At 39.9% G+C, this 20,437-nt stretch overlaps 1 protein-coding gene across 22 annotated transcripts in view; it reads left to right on the top strand.

Moving 5' to 3' along the window:
• MAP2 (microtubule associated protein 2) overlaps positions 1-7,458 on the top strand; it is a gene marked incomplete at its 5' end in the record, with an annotated part of 74,648 nt that extends 67,190 nt beyond the window's left edge. For 19 of the 22 annotated variants that reach the window (XM_082630864.1, XM_082630866.1, XM_082630861.1 and 16 more), the window contains 3 exons: positions 2,526-2,607; positions 6,160-6,272; positions 6,489-7,458. In XM_082630864.1, coding sequence (XP_082486990.1) covers positions 2,526-2,607; positions 6,160-6,272; positions 6,489-6,704 — 411 coding nt within the window. In that variant the 3' untranslated portion in view covers positions 6,705-7,458. Of the gene's footprint in view, positions 1-472; positions 566-2,525; positions 2,608-6,159; positions 6,273-6,488 lie in introns of all 22 variants that reach the window. The other 3 variants (XM_082630874.1, XM_082630869.1, XM_082630854.1) reach the window with 1 other exon arrangement.
• Positions 7,459-20,437: the final 12,979 nt, after the last annotated feature.

The raw sequence follows: 20,437 nt of genomic DNA, 5'->3' as shown, positions 1-20,437 counted from the left end.
TAGTCAAGTCAAGTGTACCAGGTGATTCACAATTGTGATGGGTGACACTTTAGGGGTTAAGGGGGAGGAGGGGGCACTGGTGTATCCTTCAGGATCCTGGGCTGCACTACACTATTGGCCCTTCCATAGAGTGGACCTGAGTCCCAGCATTGCCCACAATATCAGAAGCCTCCTCCTCACAGATAATTCAAGTTTTATTCTTTTCCTATATTGTTTCCAGATTATAGCAGCCTACAGCTGGGATATCTAAGGCTCTCAAGCATTTGGCCCTTGTGGGGGAGGGTGCAGGAGAAAAGGGGCTCATATTCATATGATAGATCTGCTCTTCAGTTTCAGTGTTAGTTTTTTCTCTTAAATGATTACGTAGGTGGAAGGGAGTTTGGAGCCTCTTTGGTGCTGCCCATTTCTGGTTCCCTATACCCAGCATACTGAAAGAAAAATGCACAGTGAAGTTACTTCCAATTCCTTTTAGGTTAGGATTTTAAACAAGAAGATTGATTTTAGCAAGGTTCAGTCCAGATGTGGTTCCAAGGATAACATCAAACATTCTGCTGGGGGCGGAAATGTAAGTAGAAGCTTCTGTTAGGAGCCGTCCTGACTGTGTGGAGCCATCTGCACAGCAGGCACTTAGTCTCCTTTCCTGCCTCCCTCCCAACCCACTCCCCCCTTCTTGTTGCTGCTCCACACGTCCCCCTGGTTTGGGGGCTTGTTAGCCTTGCATTTTTGGTGATGGCCTTCCCATCCTTCCCTCTAAGATCACTGGCGAATTTCTTGCTTTTCTAATGGGGTACACCATGGTTTTCGGGGAGATGGAAAACCCACTTCACTTGCCAATTTGTTTGCTGGCCTTTGGCTTCAAGGTATTTTCTCATGCTGTCTCTACTCCCCTGCAAAAGTCAGCTGTGCACACACTTTTCTAGCTCCATTTAAGTTACTCTTGAGGCAAAGACTGATGTACTTGAAAGTACCCAAACTGTATAATGTCAATATTTTGTGCTTCATTATTCACGAGAGTTGGGTTATCATTTGGAATAATACAAAACTGGTGAAGCATGGCTCATCTGTAATTCAGTGAAAAGATTCAAGTCCCGGTATACTCTGTCATGATGGAATTTTTTTCCTGTCTCTTAAATTGAGTGAAAATAACATCCTATGAGAGAAAGGGAAAGATGAATCCATGTTTCTCAAATGTAGTTGAGGAAGAGTTGAAACAGGCAAACTCAAGCTAAAGAAAGCATGGTTCTTTGTAAAATTAGAATAACAAAAAAGACGAACTGGGTGACTCTCTATACTACAGATCCTGTCACCTAAACTTCAGATTCTGGCCATCTGTGACTCAAGTAATTTATAGATTATCAAATCCAGAATTCTCACCTATCTAATAACTCTTGGTTCCTTGCTCCTCAACTGGGCAGAGATGGAGTCAAGCAGTGAAAGGAGAGACAAGCAAGTGCCTTCTAGCAGGAGCTGTCACCTGATGTTCAAAGTAGCTCCACTGGGCGTGAAAATATGCCATGTGGGAGGACCACAGCAAGGTTTTCTGGGCTCTTTCCAGGGTGCAGGGCTAAGCCTCAGGCTCAGCATTTACACTGACAAGGTTGCCCTCCTTCCTGTTGCCCTGACTGTAAGCTCACACCATGTGGTACTCTCACAGAAGCAATCTTGGTCCTAGTAAATAATTTGAGGGTATCAGAGGGTAGACCCAGCTGCCCTCTACTACGGGTGCTGCTGGTCAAAACGCCTACATGGAAAAGGATAAATTGAGATAACTGCTGATCTCTAAAGTAAGTAAGGGAGCTTCCAACCTCCAAAACAGTAACCTGAAATTTCCCCCTAGAGAAGAATCACTTGTTCAAATGTGCAGATTCCCTGACGCCATTTCCAGTGTTCAATTAAGTAATTCCCATGTATTTCTGATGCAAATGGACCAGGAATCACACTTGGAAAGCACTGTTTCAAATATTGGGAGATGAAATAATTTCAGTAAGACACAAAGAAGAAAAAATGCTGTCATTTTATATTGATAATCTGGTGTGCAATAAAAATTCCATTTAGCCAAGACATGACAATAGTATTTTAGAAAAGCATGTTTAGAGCTTTCTTCTTCTTGTTATCTTAAAGCAGTGTTGGGCTTCTTGTTTCTATGAGCAAAGTTGGTCACTTTTATGTAAAAATCACTTTTTAAAGAATAATTTCTCTCTTCACTTGGCTCTTTGCTTATGGAAAGGTTTGACACGATGTGGCTTCATTCTCTGGGTGGAAGCTTGCCTTATGAATCCAGGTGTTTCTATCCCCTTGTGGCATGATCTGTTTTCTGCTAATAAAATCTTCTATTCTAGGATTTTCCTTCACTTTGGTTTTTCTTTCCAACCAAACATGTGGGAGGATCTATGGAAGATTGTGTTTTCCCATTTGTGTGCATATGTTGTTGTATGTTGTGAGTTTGGATTTCTAGATTTGACGTATGATCTTGGGGGTTGTTTATGTCTAAACTATTTTAAGCACATTTTATGTGGTTCACACAGGTACAGATTGTCACCAAGAAGATAGACCTAAGCCACGTGACATCCAAATGCGGCTCTCTGAAAAACATCCGCCACAGGCCAGGTAAATCAGTACTTTTTAGTAGTCTGAGAGATATTAGATTGGATTGAAGAAATTGACAATCAAGATTTGTGTTGCTGTGAAATATCTAATTGGAAGGACTTTTCCAAATCCTGATACTTCATGCTTTTATTAATAGAAATTTACATTAGAAATTTCAAGGCATCTTCACTTGGACAAGTAAACTTAGTTACCACAAACAGGCCACGTATCATAGGACATGTTAAAAATTAAAAGGTACAAAAAAAAAGAGAAAAAGACAAAAAAATAAAAATTAATAAATAAATAAAAATTAAAAGGTACATGAGATGCATTTATCTCTATGTACTCAACATGCATGTTGGAGCTCGTTGGAAATATATAGTCTATAAAATACATTGAGCCATGTATTTATACATAATACATGCACTGAAAGAAGCATTTCCAAAGAGTTTTCAAGAAATTGTTTTTCTACATTATGTGAAAAAAAGATTGTGCTTAAGCAAAGCTGAAAAAGTTAACTTTTCTGCTGAATTTCTCAGATCCAGATCAATAAGTATTATGAATCCTCAGAATGCAATGTTTCCCCCAACTTATTTGACCATGGACTTCTTGTTTTTCTAGAATATCTCATAAGACTGATGCACTAAGGTAGAATTTCTACTCATCTTGCTGGGGATTTTTCCCTCCTTAATTCCCTCTAATGTATTATGAGTCACTTTTTCTGAGTATCATGTATTATGTTTTTGCTAAATTCCACCTTCGTGCATATGTAAATAATGGACAACTGTCAAATTTGTAAATTTTCTTGAGAATATTTTGACAATTTGTATATACCATTGAAGAACAAGAGGAAGCAATTGGTTTTAACCATCTATGCTTGGCATCTTAATTAAACCAGGTAATATGTTATTCCTATTAATCATTGTCTCAAATGTTATCAAAACAAGGTATAAAAACAATTGAGCCCAATGAGATTTCTGACCAGGAGATTGTTAAGAAGAATTTATTAGTTGAAAAACAAAGGTAGATAGGATATGTTTCAAAATAGATAAATGAATTGGAAACATATCTAGAGATCAGGCTTCTCTTTGGCAAAGGGTGTTCATAAGGCAAGTCAAGGAGTTAGAAACTATGAGTAAGGAATCTCCATTCCTGGTTTCAGAATTGCTACCCTGGAATTAGCTCTCTGTCATTTAGGAAACAGCAGGGATATGTTCCCATGTGGGTATCTTCACAACCCCCATCTATTACTTAAGTCTACAAACATTTAGTTGACTTTGTACTGTGTCAACAGTATGATAGAAGTATTTGGCTACACTGCCTACTTTCTTCCAGAATACAAAAGACAATATTGGATTATTTCATTCCAGACAGTAAGTATACATTTAGTTAAATTAACCTGGGGTCTTGATGCACAGAAAAACCTTATATAGATAAGAAAATATTCTGTGTATGTTTTACTGGTCATAAAAGGCTACTGTCATGGACTCCCACCTTTTTCTAAATCTAGCTCTTACTTCGTAATAAATGAACCAGATGACTAAGTTCATAAAGGTGTATTAGCACAATGATCCTTGACAATAGCAAGCTTTTCACAAAGTTACTTTGGATTGTGGAATATCTAAGGAGAAAATAAAGGAAACAATTTGACACCTGGAGCCACAAATTGAAATATCCAGTCTTGTGGACTTCACTTCAGGACATATGAAGCTTGATGGGGATTATAGTCTTCTGCAGTTACTGCTCCTGATGGGGCCAGAATTTTTCAGAACCAAAGGCAGAGATGTCTGAATTCAAATGGACTTCTCTAAGAGTTACGTAAAAATACCTAGTAGGACTTCAACAGAAATAGACTCCTCAATCTTCCTTTTCTGAATATATTTTGGGTCAATGTTACATTGTTATTTTTTTTTTCTCTCTCTCAAAACACAGTTCAAAAAACTTTTAACAAGGTTACATAGACACAGTATATAACCATAAAAGAAAACTTGAAAAGACAATTTCTATCAGAGGCCACCAAAAAATAGAAAAGTAAGATCCTAAGAAAGTTGATCTCATGTAGCTGAAAGCTCAACATCTTCTAGACTCTAACCAATATAATTATGTTTTATGACTCACACTAATCCTGTAACAACCAACAAGTGAGACCCATGGGGCCAAGTAAAATGTTGGAAGGATAACACTCCTGCAGTTATGCATCTTTTGAGGGAAGGACAACTACATGTCTTCTGTAAGCATGAGTTAAATAACATCATGCACATCCTAAGCCTTCAGGAGGAGAATGAATGAATCTTCAAAATTTAATCCAGTAACACCATACAATTTCAAGGGGCCCCTGGCCAGGTAATTGGGTGTTAATATAAATGTCCAGGTATCACATGAGAAAAACACCACAGGCCTAAGAGACCTGTAAAGTTTTAACAGACCTTTCTCTCGTCTACAGAGATAAATAAGCAGCAAGAGTCCAAAACTGAAAAATCTCTTCCATGTTTCCATAGAGTCCCTCAGGTATTTTTCCCAAATCAAAATCCCAAGAGAGATGCAATGATAATAGAGGGTCACATTGCTTACCACTGGCCTTACAAAAAAATGCATAGAGCCAAAACCAAGTTAATAATGCAAGTCAAAGCTAATCTCTTAGGTGGAGACAGGTAAAGGTGTCTAATCCAGCTTCCTTCCAGGTCAAAGACATCAGCAGACAGGCTCAAGAACAGGCTAAAGGACAACAGATACCTACTCAATGTAGAACTCCTTACATTCATAAGCCTGAGAAAGGTGTGCAGAAATGGGGAGTGCCACAGAAGTGTGGCTCATGGCACTCTCATCTATCAGCAGATCCTTGAGTTTCAGACTAATTAGCATTTAAGGAAATGGCATGGTCAAAACTCCGTCTCAGTATTATCAGATCAAAGTCAGAGTCACATTGGTCCTATGGCATCTGGAAAAGAATGGGATCTCCTAAGAGTCTCTTCCTGTCACTCCATCTGCTAATTAAAATGGAAGCTCTTAAGCAACTTAGCCCCTGACTCCAGTTTCATCAGTCAAGCTATCAATGCTGAAAATTGACAAATGGTAATATTACCCACATGCACTCCATTGCTAGCCTAATAGTTCTTTGAACAAGTGACCTATTACCATTAAGAAAAATAAAGAAGAGTTTCATTGCAATTTAATTTACTCCCTTAGAATAAGAGACTAAATGTGCCAAGTTTGAGAAAGGATACATAAGATACTTTCATTGTGTTATTTTTAGAATTTTTATCACACAGACGAGAACAACCCCTCTGATATTTTAGGTTAGACATGAGTAGAGGAGAAAGGAATTAACATGTAGAGCAATCCACGTAATGGTACAAAAAGGATGTCACTACCGTAGATGGTGTGGGGAAAATGGTATAGACTAGAAATTCTAAAAGATTCCTTTCACATCCATGGTCGGAGGGGTAGTAGAGGTCATTAAGTTTGTCGTTTGCCATGGTCTACCTACTATAATCATTTTGGGGAACTAGTCACCACAAATATAAGATTTAATTTTAGCAAGGCATTTAAAAGCCTTTCTCCTCTCCTACGTAGGTGGTGGGCGTGTGAAAATTGAGAGTGTGAAACTGGATTTCAAAGAAAAGGCCCAAGCTAAAGTTGGTTCACTTGACAATGCTCACCACGTACCTGGAGGTGGTAATGTCAAGGTAAGAAACAAGATCGTGAGCTGATCTTGCCTTTTTAAAAAATCCTTCTGAAATACTCTTCATCAAAATGGGTCCCAAATTGAAGGCCTGGACATCTAGAAGTAGGGATGGTAAGAGCTGAATAGAAGTGACATGAGTGTCAGCTCTGGGATATAGAGGAGCTAAGCGACAGTTAAGATGCTTGAGTTAACGAGGACTGATGCTTGTCTTAAACAGATTGACAGCCAAAAGTTGAACTTCAGAGAGCATGCTAAGGCCCGTGTGGACCACGGGGCTGAGATCATTACGCAGTCCCCAGGCAGATCCAGCGTGGCATCCCCCCGACGACTCAGCAACGTCTCCTCTTCTGGAAGCATCAACCTGCTCGAATCCCCCCAGCTTGCCACCCTGGCCGAGGACGTCACTGCCGCACTTGCTAAGCAGGGCTTGTGAATATTTCTCGTTTAGCATTGAAGTAATACTATTTAGGCATGAGCTCTTGGCAGGAGTGGGCTCTGAGCAGGTGTTATATTCATTCTTTACAAACCATAAAATAAATAATCTCATTCCCAAACTGTAGTAATTGTTACAATTTTATATTAAAAAAAAGAATAGTATACGCAGAAATTGACTTGATTTCCATTTGTAACAGGAAGATACTGGCTTTACATGAGTACAATTGGACAATTATTTTTGCTCTGCTCTGTTTTGCATGGAGTAATATTATTTTAAAAATTGCATTTCTACCTTTCATGTGCCTGAAGGCTATCCACTACATCCTGAAAGGCCTTGTTAAAATCCAAGCTGCTCATTTCACTATTTTGTTGCTGGGTGAAAAGGTAAAAAGCTGCCCATTGTAACTTATTACAGGTTAAATTAAATCAAGGAGTCTGATTGCAGGAAGGGAAGAGCATGTAAGAAATAAGTTTTTTTAAAAGCGTTATTTTGTATAAATGGGAAGAAAGATTCAATTAAGTTATTAACATTTGGGACCTGGATAATTATATCAGAGTATAAGTCAATCCAATAAATTATTTAACTAATTAAGAAATAGTTACGACGCATTTGAGCTGTGGTTGAGGAAGTGGTATAAAGTGCATCTCTTAGGAATGAAGCACTTTCATTAGGGTGGACTCGTGTCTGATTAGAACGTTGGTTGATCAGCTAGATTTGTGTACACACTACCAGTTTCACACCCCCTTTCCATCTGTTTGATACAGTATTATAGATATAAATATATATATATTTCTCTGTGGCCATTTGTGATACTTCCTCATATACTTGAATATTATACTTCCTTATTCACAGCATCTGTGTCTCCTGCACCCTTTGGTGTTGCAGTTTTAGGTATGTGAAAGTAGGTGTTAGCAGGGTTCTTTCCCTATTAAAAAAAAGTTTAAAAACACAAAAAGTTTTAGCATGAAGTTGCTTTCTGTAACAACTCAAAGCTGTAACCCTGTTTTAGTGCCAGATACAAGTCTCTCCCGTGATGCTAGAAAAAATTTGTTTTTCTTTGCTTTCACCAACATGGAGTTTGTGGGGGTGGGTCCAGTTATACATAAAAGGGTTTACAGATTGTTGGTGTAAGATTATGGATTTATCTTATTTTGAATCACAGGATAGTTTGGGTTTTATTCCTGTAATCATTCATGAAACAGACTTCTTAAGATTTCTTTTTCTTTTTTTTTTTTTTCCATTTGCTAAAGTTGAAACTAACAGTGGGATTTGGGGGCATGTTATCCCATTCTTCCAAATAGTACCTGTTTATTAAATTATCTGATAGAAAATGTTTGACCTCCATACACAAAGATCCCTTGATCAGAAGGGGAAAATATGGTATTTTGAGAAGCTATAGCTATAAAACATTGGAGGTGCAGATACCTAAATCAGTTTTTTCATAACTCCAACATTGTACTCTGTAAAGGAACACTATTGTTTGTCAGTAGATAATACCATTCTGACTTTAGATACGGTCTAGAAATCACAAATCTGTTAATTAATTCACTTTACAAATCACTCATCTTAGATTTATGAATAAGCAATGAAATAGTCAATAGCCTGAATAAGGCAGTGGGTTGCCAGGCTAGATGGATGCTTTTTAGTATTTTATCTGTTCTTTTTCTTGCTCAGGGATGGTAGGCTGGATCTGAACAGTTAAAGGCAAATGGTCCAGTAGGCATTTGATTCCTTTGAGCCAAATCAGTTCTTGAATATAAAGGAGGAAATGATGAACATGGACTGAGGCAACAAGCTAGTATAGTAGCATCTAAGAAAGAAGCCAAGGGATGCAAAGACAGAGATGCGGGTGCCATTTTGTGACCCGTTGGAAATTACAACCAATGCGACTTCCATAAAAGAAACTCTAGGAGCAAAAGTGCACCATTCATTCTCAACTAAGAGGTTTTACATAGGCAAACATTTCTGAAACTATTTATAGATCACTTATTTTATAGGACAAAGATTTAGAAATGACTGATTAGGACTGTGGATGTGTCTGTTTTCTGCCTAATTATTGCTGTGAGGTTTCATTTGTCCCATCTGGGCATTTTATTCATCAGCTTCCCTTGAATTGCACCAGAAATAGAAGAAAGAATAGGAGTGTGGAGACTTATGGTATTTTCTTATGTGTTTGGTAGTGTTAGATAGTGATTAAAGCTGAAGTTAACAGCTGGTTAGAACAGTTTTAACCTGTGAAACAAGTATTTTTTTTCAACCTGGTTTAAACTTTTTATAAGCATTAAGAATAAGTAAACATGATCTACATATTAAAATTGTTTCTTACAAATACATGTCTAAAATAAAGATTATATAAAGTACCAAGTTATTAGATTTGGCATTAAAACAAAAGTTTACTTCAAATCACAGCAAAATTATAATGAATAAATGCCCTTGCTTTGTATGGAAATACAATTCTTTATAAAAAGTTAACAAAATGAACCTGATAATTTGTACAAGTAAAAGAAAGAAACACAGGCTAAATGTCTTCTTATGGGGATAAGGGGTGGAACCCATCTTGCCTTTACACTCAAGATTAACGACACAAATTAAGCTTTTTGAGCACCACTCTTGTGGGGACATCCATACGCTGATCTAGAAATTAAGGCTTCATAGTTCCAATTCTAGATCTATTAATGCCAGTTTCTCTCTGGCTTTAGCCTTTGAGAACCTGTTTAAGCAAACATAAGTAATCCAGAGCTGTGAAGAGTTAAAAGGCCCACTCACTCTCTCTGGGTCACCTGCAACCAATAATTGGGTATGTTACAATGATGCAGGAGAGATCCGAGTTCATGATGAGTCTCGAAGGCCATGTTCATTTAGGAACCAACTCTCTCTGGATTCTCCTGCTGAGTTCCAGCAGGGTGATGGGCTAAATTCCCACCCACAAGCAAGACACCTGTGTAACACTAACTAGGTATAGCTGAAGAAGGCTGAAGAGAGAACTTGGTTAAATGGAAAAATGTACTGATGGTAGCTGACCTTCTCCACACACTCATATAGTTATAGAGCAGGAAATGGGATCATCAGCCAAAATATAATATCATGTCAATATTATTAAAGAAATAATCTCAATGTGGTTGATTCTGACATAGCTGCAAGTATAGTATTTTCTCCTATTTTTCATGCCACAGAAAGGAGGAAAATAAACTATTCATGGTCTAAGTGGCCAGAAAAGATAGATCCATGGCTTGGAAAGGCAAATTCTAGACATTCCTTCAAAGACTGATGTGCTAAAATCAGCTTTGATGTTTGTTTTTTAACACCTAGGATTTTTAGCCTGGGTATGTAGGTTGAGGCCAAGTCCCTAGCAGGAAAAACCTTATTTTTAGACTCCTAAAATGTCAATCATGAAGATCTACTTCAACTTTAGCAAAAAGAAAAAAAAATCAACAAAAAGTATACTCTGTATGCTGGGATTCCAAGGTTCCAACATGCCGCTACAAATCTGTGGGGGGTTTCTTTCTTCTGATAATTCTAGAGCCTGTTACCATAGAAAGGCATTTCTTCAATGGCTGATTGTAGTTAGTTCATGTTTTTCAAGCAAAATTTGCAAATGTATTTGTTGCTGTATAGTGATTGTTTTGCAAAATAAAGTTGCTTGTCACCTAACTGATAGTTTCAGATTGTTTCTTCTTCTCTGGAAAAAAACATAATATATAATATAATATGATCTAATCTAATCTAATACAAATTGCTCAATCCAACCAAAGAAAAATTATGAAGAGAAGGCTACAGTTATCTGCTGAATGCCTACTATGTGTCAGGCCCTATCACTACTGTATTAGCAGGATGCTATCTGTTGCAAGTGACAGAAACTCGAATTGGCCTAAGCATAAAAGCAAATTTACTGGCTCAAGTATCCAACTAGGCAGGAGTATCTGCCTCAGGCAAGGATGTATCCAGGCACTCAAAAAATGTCGTTTAGACTCTTTCTCAGGGCTTCCCTGGTGGCTCAGTGGTTGGGAGCCCGTCTGCCAATGCAGGGGACACGGGTTTGAGCCCTGGTCAGGGAAGATCCCACGTGCCGTGAAGCAACTGGGCCCCTGCGCCATGACTACTGAGCCTGCGCTCTGGAGCCCACGAACCACGAGCACTGAGCCGGCGTGCTACGACTGCTGAAGCCCGCGCACCTGGAGCCCGTGCTCTGCGGGGGGAGAGGCCACTGCTCGCGGCAGCTGGAGGGGGCCTGCACGCAGCAATGAAGACCCAATGCAGCAAAAAATAAATAAAAGAAAATTTAAAAAAATATATAAAATAAAAAAGACTCTTTCTTTTTTCAACTCTGGATCTAGGCTCTCAAAAGATGTCATCAGGAATTTTTCTTTTTCCAAATTTTCATTCTGCTTCCTCTATGTTGTCTTCATCCTCAGGCAAGCACCTCTCTCCCTATGATTACTGGGAGCTCCAGGTTTCACAGCCTCCCAAAGGAAGCCTCTCTCCCAACAGCATTAGCCAAAATCCAGGCTCTGGAAATCATTGCATTACATGGGTCACCTGCTCACTTATGCTGATTGGCGAGGGTGGGTCACAGACCTACCTCTATCGCAGGTGGTTGGGGTAGGTGGAGAGTAAAGGGAGAAGTGGCCTCGTCTGAACTCCATAAGCTAACCATGGAGAGAAACTATTTCCTCCAAAGTCAAGTCAGTCTGCTACTGCCAGAAGAGAGAGAAATCAGTGCTGTGCAGGCCATGAAAACAGCCATCCTCGACATCCACAAGCCCCACTCTCTATCTTTATTCATCCTTTAGCTCCTTGCTGCTTAGATTGTGCCCAGCTTCACCTGGGAGCTTGTTCAAAATGCAAATCCTCAGGCTCCACCCAGGCCAATTTACAACATTCCCCTAGGTGATTTCATCCGCATGTTAAAGCTTGAGAAGCGTCAGCTCCTCCAGTCGCTGCTAACATGTCTAAGGAGAAAGAGCTCTATGGCAGAGACCACTTACAGGTAAAAATCACCCCTAAAACTGTTTAGACAATGTCGCCAGCTCTGACGTCGAAGAGGTTAGTTTTCAAGTGGTAGAAACGTGTGACTGGTGGAAGAATTACTTTTGTACTGAAGGTTTTCCAGGCTCATATTCTCACTTGACTGAAACCTACTTCTTCTACCAGTAGTGTCATCACCTTCTATTTACTCTTCCTTTGGTAATAATACAGATTTGGAGCAATGTAGCCAAAAACATTAGAGTTTTTCTTTAATAATTTTTTAAGATTAGCATCTGTGTTATACTTCCTAAAGGAAGTCTTTTAACCACAAGGGATTAAGACATCTGTCTGATAGCAGGAATCACGATAAAAGTCTTTTTTTTTTTTGCTAATTGAAGTAGATTTACAATATTGTGTTTCAGGTGTACAGTATAATTAAGTATTTTGCAGATTATATTCCATTATAGGTTATTATAAAATATTGGATATAATTCCCTGTGCCATACAGTAAATCCTTGTTGCTTATCTATTTTAGGTATAGTAGTTCGTATCTGTTAATACTGTAGTTCTAATTTGTCCCTCCCCACCTCCTTCTCCCCTTTGGTAACCGTAAGTTTGTTTTCTATGTCTGTGAGTCTTTTGCTGTCTTGTAAATATATTCATTTGCAGCATATTTTAGATTCCACATATAAGCGATATGATATAGTATTTGTCTTTCTCTGTCCAACTTATTCCACTAAGCATAGAACTCTAGGTCCAATCATGTTGCTGCAATGGCAATATCTTATTCTTTTTTGTGGCTGAGGAATATTCCATTGTATATATATACCACAGCTTTTTAATCCAGTCATCTGTTGATAGGCGCTGGAATTTCTTCCATGTCTTGGCTATTATAACTAGTGCTGCTATGAACATTTGGGGTGCATGTATCTTTTTGAATTAGTGTTTTCAATTTTTTCAGATATATACCCAGGAGTGAGATTGCTGGGTCATATGGTGGTTCTATTTTTAGTTTTTAAGGAACCTCCATACTGTCTTTCAGAGTGGCTGCACCAATTTACATTCCTACCAACAGTGTACAAGGGTTCCCTTTTCCCAACGTCCTCTCCAACATTTGCTGTTTGTAGACTTTTTAATGACGGCCATTCTGACAGGTGTGAGGTGATACCTCATTGAGGTTTTGATTTGCATTTCTCTAATAATTAGCTATGTGACACAATGAAAGTCTTTTTTTATTATTAATTAACAAGGCAAAGAAGAGACAAATTAACTCAGATATAATGTAGGAGGGCAGGATAACCCTCTATGTAGCTTATGGGGGGGAAATTTTCCTCTTTTGTGATGTGGCCCTTCTTGTAGAATTATGACCCAAATAATTCAAGGTTAGAATGTTGTCCCTGTCAAAAGTACTTTTTCCAGCAACCTAAAATTGTTTCAAAATACTGTCCTTCGCTAGGTTTTCTTAAGTACCTTAAAGAAACATCACAGACACACCCTTAAAGCCGCCTTTTTTCCTCTCATGCCTTTTCCATCCCAAACACACCACAGATGTTCCCACTTTGCCCTCAAATTCCATTAAAATCTCCTACCCCCAGGCCTCCTTGAGGTAATAGACCTGTGGCCTCCAGCTGTGCTTTGTTTGGTTCGCTTGGCGTTTTCAAACTAAAGAAGGTTCACACACACACATACACACAAAATCCCAGATTTGGATCTTTGAAAAGTTAAAAGATTTGGCAACAGTAGGCCCGCATTCATGGTAATTAGCTGGAGCTGGTCCATGAACGATGAGATAAAATCGTGTGGCCTCCACTCGGCCACAGCACCCATCTGTGCCTATTATTCCTCCCAGCCCACATTATTCCCTTTCACTTATTACTGTGGGATTTAGAGTTTGTAACCTCTGGCCTAAACTCACTTGTTTCTCCCTACCAATTTCTTCCTCATTCTGTGAAACAAAAACCCAAAAGCATAAGCCCCAATCCTAGAGTGGGAGAAGGAAAAGGTCAGGTGGGTAGGTCAGATCAGAATCCTCAGGGAGACTGGGAGCCTGAGAAATCAATATTTAATAGATTTTGCCCTGTCTCAAGAAAAAAGATAAAAAACACCCTTTTAACTAGTATGTTTATTTGACAATAACTAATTGGTAATTATTTACCATCAAATAAACTGGTAATTTCATGTTCGTAATAAGCACATTTAAGATCCTGCTCCCACCTTTATCATAAAACAGAGAAAAAAGAAGAATGCAGTGGAGTATATTTGTTTCCCCACGCTATGATAAATAAAAATCTCCTTGTCAAGTGAGAAATGGCAAAAATGATCATCTTACTTAGTAGGCCTGAACTTATGGGATACTTGCCTATTACTTTTAGAAGTAGAAGAAAGGCATAGCGGAAAGATGTTCTAACCTAGTCAAGCGAGTGACATGTTCTTAAACCCAGGGCTGATCTTCAGTCAACATACACCTTATTCAGTTGAATAAGTTGTTATAATATTAAAGGACTTGCTTTCCAAGCCTCCTCCTCATCAGTGCCTGCCCTTTGCCACCCAGGCCTATTCCCACACATGTCATAGACACCTCCAGTTCCTAGCCTCTATGAAGTTAATGCTTGGTACAGCAGAGAGCTTCCAAGATCCTGTTCCAGTGCCCCCAAAAGTCCTGCCTTCCAGGCATCACCAGTTGCTATGATCCCCTCAGGGCCTCTGGAGGACTGGCCTGTGCACGCCAGTTCAAGGAAGTCCAGATTGTCTACGCTGGCTTCTACCAACCTGCTGGCTGCCAGCCAGCCTGCCACAGCTTTTTCTCAACTACTGCTATGCATGCATTGTCCTCCAAGTCAGAAGAAGACTGGAACCCTACAGGGGAGACAGCACTTTTGGACTTCCTGGTAGGCGACTACCTGGTGCTCATATAACCATACTTCGGCTATGGCCAGCTGGTACCAGTCTTCATTTTTCCCCAGACTCCTCTCCTACAGTTGCCTGTAGGAACTGCAGTCACCACAAGACTTCTAACTCTCACCAGAGTATAGGGACGGACAACAGGCACTGAGGAGGTGATGGGGGCTCCTGAGGCCAACAACAGGAGGTTGTGAGCAACATTTAGGCCCCATGGGACCATGCAGGGTTAACAGTGCCTAAGGGAAAGCCTTTTAGGGTCCCTGTTGAAATTCATCTCCATCTAAAACCCACCAAAAGCCCAAATGGAGTAGGCCTTAACATTAATTTTATACTTATTTAGTGATTGCCTCTTACAGGCATCCTTATAAACATATGTTAACTCCTATGAGTACTGTAATTATCAGCGTCCCCATTTAACAGATGAGAAAAATAGAGAGGTTGTTTAAAAGTTAATGGGCAAAGCTGGAATTTGAACCTAAGCAGCCCAAGATGTCTCATCTGGTCTAATGGATTAGGTTTGATCCAATTAAATATTCTAATAAACAATTTTCCTGACAATGATAAAGATACCAAATAGATATTATGTAAAAATCTCAGCATTATGCGGGCTATAAAAATGTTTGTATTTTGCTGTTAATTCAGCAAACAATGACAGGATTGTGGATCTTAAACAATATCATGCATGTAAAGAGAAATTTTCTTTTTTAAAAAAAATAAATGCAAGTCATTCAATGACAATTAAATGGGAACTATTGGAACAATTTTCTGCCCTTCTCTATGTCAAGTCATGGCTTGTACAAAGGCATCATTTAGCGAGTGACTCCTATGCCAAGCAAAGTTCAACCAGACATTTCTGAAAATCACCAATATACTTGGAAATTATTAGGAAAATTGGATGAGCTATTTGTGCCAAAACACACATCACTTGACAAGCAATTTCATAATTCATATTGTTTAGAGAATAAAAGCATTTTTTCTATTGTATATATTAATTTATTATGATGTGCCAGGCGCTAAATACTGTTGGCTCTTCGTTTCCATGTGTCCTGCATCCCTGGATCCAACCAACCACAGAACCCGCAGATTCAGAATCTGCGGATGCAGAGGGCCGACCGTACCAGAACATTTTACATAGAGGATTTAAGCATCCCAAGATTTTTTTTTTTTTGAGTTTTTTTGTTTTTTTTGTTTTTTTTTTGTGGTACGTGGGCCTCTCACTGTTGTGGCCTCTCCCGTTGCGGAGGCTCCGGACACTCAGGCTCAGCGGCCATGGCTCATGGGCTCAGCCGCTCCGTGGCATGTGGGATCCTCCCGGACCGGGGCACGAACCCGTGTTCCCTGCATCGGCAGGCGGACTCCCAACCACTGCGCCACCAGGGAAGCCCATCCCCAGATTTTGATATCTGCAGCGAGGCCAGTCCTGGAACCAGTCCCCAGCAGATACTGAGGGATGACTGTAATTTTTTTTTTTTTTTTTTTTTTTTTTTTGCAGTACACAAGCCTCTCACTGTTGTGGCCTCTCCCGTTGCGGAGCACAGGCTCCGGACGCGGAGGCTAGAGGCCATGGCTCACCAGCCCAGCCGCTCCGCGGGATGTGGGATCCTCCCGGACCAGGGCACGAACCCGTTTCCCCTGCATCGGCAGGCAGACTCTCAACCACTGCGCCACCAGGGAAGCCCGGGATGACTGTATTTTAACATTACTCTTGCTTCCAGCGCCATGCAGCTTTCTTAAAGGCTGTTTTTCTTTCTCTATTATGACACCAATAACTGAATTAAATTTCTTGCTTTCATTGCAAGCATGGCACGTCACTTAGATTTTCCTTATAAAACAAGTACCTATAATTCATAGCATAAAATGTAAGAATGCCTGATCAAGCTTTAGATGTGGAATACACACTTCTGATAGTCTGACTTTTAATATGAGTAAGCAAAAAAAATTATTTTCATTAACATCAGAAAACTAAGACACAAATAGATACTAAGAGGAACTCCTCAGCCATTTTGTTTGCTTCAACTGTAGAAAAATCAGAAAGCATTCATTATGTGGACACCCAAGTATTAATATTTTGTCTTTTCCTATGTAACCAATGTGTTGAACAAGCATGACGCGTGTAAGTTGTGATCAAAACACAAATTTAGTTTTGTCTCTCGCCATTCCTTTAAACATTATGCAGTGAAAGAAATCTTCCCCTGCCTCAAGCTGGAGACTTGGACAGACTCGTGACGTTTTAGTCACTCTCAGATAATAACATTCTTCTGGCTATAAAAAGAATCTCAATTTTTAAAAAGTCTCAATTCAGGAATTAAATACACAGCCCATGGAATAGTCAAAACTCTGAAGCTGATGTTACAAGATTTATAGCACAGATTTGCCTCAGGCATCAAGCCTGCTTTCTTCTCTGTGGACTCACTTTCTCTTCTTCCTGACAAAGCTGCTTTTGCTCCCTCTAGGGATAAAGCTGGGGGAATAAGGAAAAATATGGGAATAGGAGATGTCTTACTTGATTGGAGACTGGGCATCCCATGACAGGCAGGTGGTTTAGCGGATTTTTTTCTCTTTCTCTGTGGGCTTCCAGTGGTGTACCTCCAGCCTCTTTCTGCTGAGGCTTCTCTCCCATCCAGGCAGCCTTACTGGACAGGACCTAAGACAACTTTCTCCAGCTCCCTCTCCCGCCCAGCCCTCGCCTGGCCCTCTTGTATTACCAACCCTCCTTACTCTGGGAATCGAGGCAAATCCCAACTCAGAAGCACTTCTAGGGAATTCCCTGGTGGTCCAGTGGTTAGGACTCCATGCTTTCACTGCCCAGGGCCCAGGTTCAATCCCTGGTCGGGGAAGTAGGATCCCACAGGCCACGAGGTGGGATCACATAAGGTAGATGTTGCATAAGGTTAAAAAAAAAAACAAAAACGCTGAAGGGTACCAGAACCAGAGCCATCAGCCCTTCTCTGGCTGCTGGATTTCTCCAGCCTGTAGAAATCTAGTGTCTCCCAACATCTGTGTCTCCCAACATCAGGGAACACATTTTAATGCTCTGCAAGCATTTAAATCCTCTTTTTATTAAACTTAGGGTTAGAAGGCAACAGCTCCTCAGACCTCCCCCAGAAGTGTGACAGACAGCATGGCATCTCTGTCCAAAGAAACCCCCTCATCAACCTCCTGTATCCAATCCATCTCTCTATCCCCTTTTTGTGTCCTTAATCAGACAGAAACAAAGTCCTGGAGACCATTTCCTTTATAAATCTGCACATGGACGGGACAATTTTTCACTCTCACTTTTGTGTCCTGCTGTCAGTCAGGCCAGCCCCGCTGTAGATTCTCAGGCCAAAAAAAAAAAAAAAAATCCAATTCTAACATTCTTCTGTCTTTTCTGCACTTTTGGCTAGAGTAGTCTCAAAATGTGTATACCTTTTTAAATAGGAAATGAATAAATGCCACAAACACTTACTGAATGCTACATCCTCATCTGGTCCAATGGCCTCAAGGCATTGAGAGTCAAGTGAGGGAGGCAGATCATATACGACACACCACAGCCCAGGATAAACAGTGATAAGTGGTAGAAACTCAACTTTACACAAAACCTATGGGGAAAAAGGAGTCCAGCAGGGGCAGGGAATAGAAGGGGATTTCTAAAGCAATGCATAAAGGCATGAGTGGAGGACACATTCTGAGAACATGAAACTGTTTGGTGTACCTGGAGCATAAGGTGGGTCAGAGGAAATGAGGCCAAGAAAAAAAAAAAAGCTTGGAGATAGATATTGGGTCTTCTATCCTATTCACAAGCTTGGGGATTCTATTGTGTAAGCTAGAGCAGTCATTACAGGTGAGGAGGAGAAATCATGTGATCAGATCTGAGTTTTAGAAGAGTAATTTTGGCAGCAGTGTGGAGATTGGACTGGAAAGAAGGGGCTAGAGCTGGGAAAACCAGGGAGAGGGGACTAAGAGCCTGAGCTAGGAGAGCAGCAGTGAAGATCTAGAGGAAGAAAGCTGCTTAAGACCCTCAACATAAAAGGGACAGAACTTGGAGACCACAGGATGTGAATTGGTTAATAGAGAAGGAGAAATAAACTTGAGGTTTATAACTTGGGTAACCAAGTGGATGATAACGCCATTAACAAAAATGAAGTAGGCAGGTGGAGAAGACGTGGTGTCAGTGGAGTATTCATTAGGAAATCTCAGAAATTTGTCAATTCATATCTGGATCTTAGAAGTAGAATCATGACCAAAGATGGGTGTATGAGTACCCCCCCCCGATTCCAGATGGTTCCAAGCCAGGGGGAGTAAATAAGAGGAAGGGGGTGGCTTGCCCCAATCATTTCTAACCCGACCTTACTACTCAATAATGAGCAATGCTCTCGCCATTCATCCCAGAGTGTGATTCTCTCTTAGTTCAGGCATCATCCCTTAGGGTGAGTGAATTTCGTTGACACGAATGCAGTGTTGGTGACCACCCTAGGTCCACAACTTCCCTGTTGTAAATCTCTGAAGATGTTCCTAGTTTTAAGGAAAGTTAGAGACGCTAAGTTTCAAAACATCATGAGTCGGTAGGATGCAGGCTGCAACAGTCCCTCCTTGGTTCAGTGATTTTATACTTTTCCTGTGTCATCATCAATGCTAATTCTTATTTTGTCCATTGCTCCTAAGACTGTTTGATCTTAAGCAGAGAAAAGGTCTTTTTTTCCACTTCTTTATTTGTTCTTGACATCCACTCATTAAACATCAGTTACCTTGGCTCCATTTATTTTGTTAGGGATGAAACATCAAGTCATCTAGAAATAACATTCTTCATGTCAGCAAGGACCAGTGCAGTGTTATTAATTTTGCTGTGTTCCCATAATGCTTGACATTTGTTCTCCTTTCCTCATAATCTGAAACAGGGCTTTGAAAAATTCCTAACATACGAATGATGATATTAGTCCTGGAGAATGGATGAGCTCATGTAGGCTGGGCTCACAAAAGACAGGAGTTAAAAAATCCAAAATGAAACAGTGTAATTCCTATACTTAAGGGACAAGCAGAGAGGAAAAAAAAGGGGGGTAATCATAAAAACTGAGGACCAGCCATTTGAGGGATGGGACTAAGAGAAAATGTCACAGAAACCACAGGAGTAGATGTTGCATAGGGTTAAAATCTGCAGGGAGGCTGCCAAACGTGAGAAATGAGAAGCTGTTGAATTCTAGAATAGATCAGTGACTTTGCAGAATGATGGTGGATGCTGAAGATAGAACAGGCTTCTTGGGCTGTACTTCTTCATTTCACTTACATATGACCTGGGGCAAATTACATAACTGAACCATTGGCAAAGAAATATCTTCTCCAGCTCGGAAAGGGCAATCTGCAATGCATTTCCCACTCGTAGCTTGGGGAACTTTGAATATAAATGTTTTCTTCTGGAAACACCCTTCATCCAGGGCACACAGTATTTGTCAGCATTGTCAAGGGTGAAAAGGCAATCTCTCTTCACTTTGGCAACTCACCCTATCAGTCCCGATGACTATTTTTGAAAACTAGTTTGTATTTCCCCTGATTCACAAACACTTGCATTTCCTATCTTGCTGGCACATGACTGCTCACTCTATACTGGCTTCTAAATGAATATAAGTAGATTTATTTCTTATATAATAGCATGAATAAAATTTTTAAAAAGAGTAAACAGATTTTGTAAGTATATGAAGCATCTCAATAGGATCTCAGGGGTTAAAAGGAAGAGATTAATGTCTGTTTCATAACTGCTTCATTTGTTGGTCTTAGATTAAATCTTTTAACCAAACCTTTCAGCCACAAAAATTAAGATAATAATTCTTTATGTCCTTGTATTTTAGCCAATTAGATTTGCAGAGTGATTTGTGATTCTCAGATGAAGA

The sequence above is a fragment of the Mesoplodon mirus genome (genome assembly GCF_964341445.2).
Source record: "Mesoplodon mirus genome assembly, chromosome: 8".
NCBI classification, from domain to species: domain Eukaryota; kingdom Metazoa; phylum Chordata; class Mammalia; order Artiodactyla; family Ziphiidae; genus Mesoplodon; species Mesoplodon mirus.
Note: the sequence above shows the minus strand (reverse complement) of the source record. Positions and strands in the feature narration are given on the sequence as shown.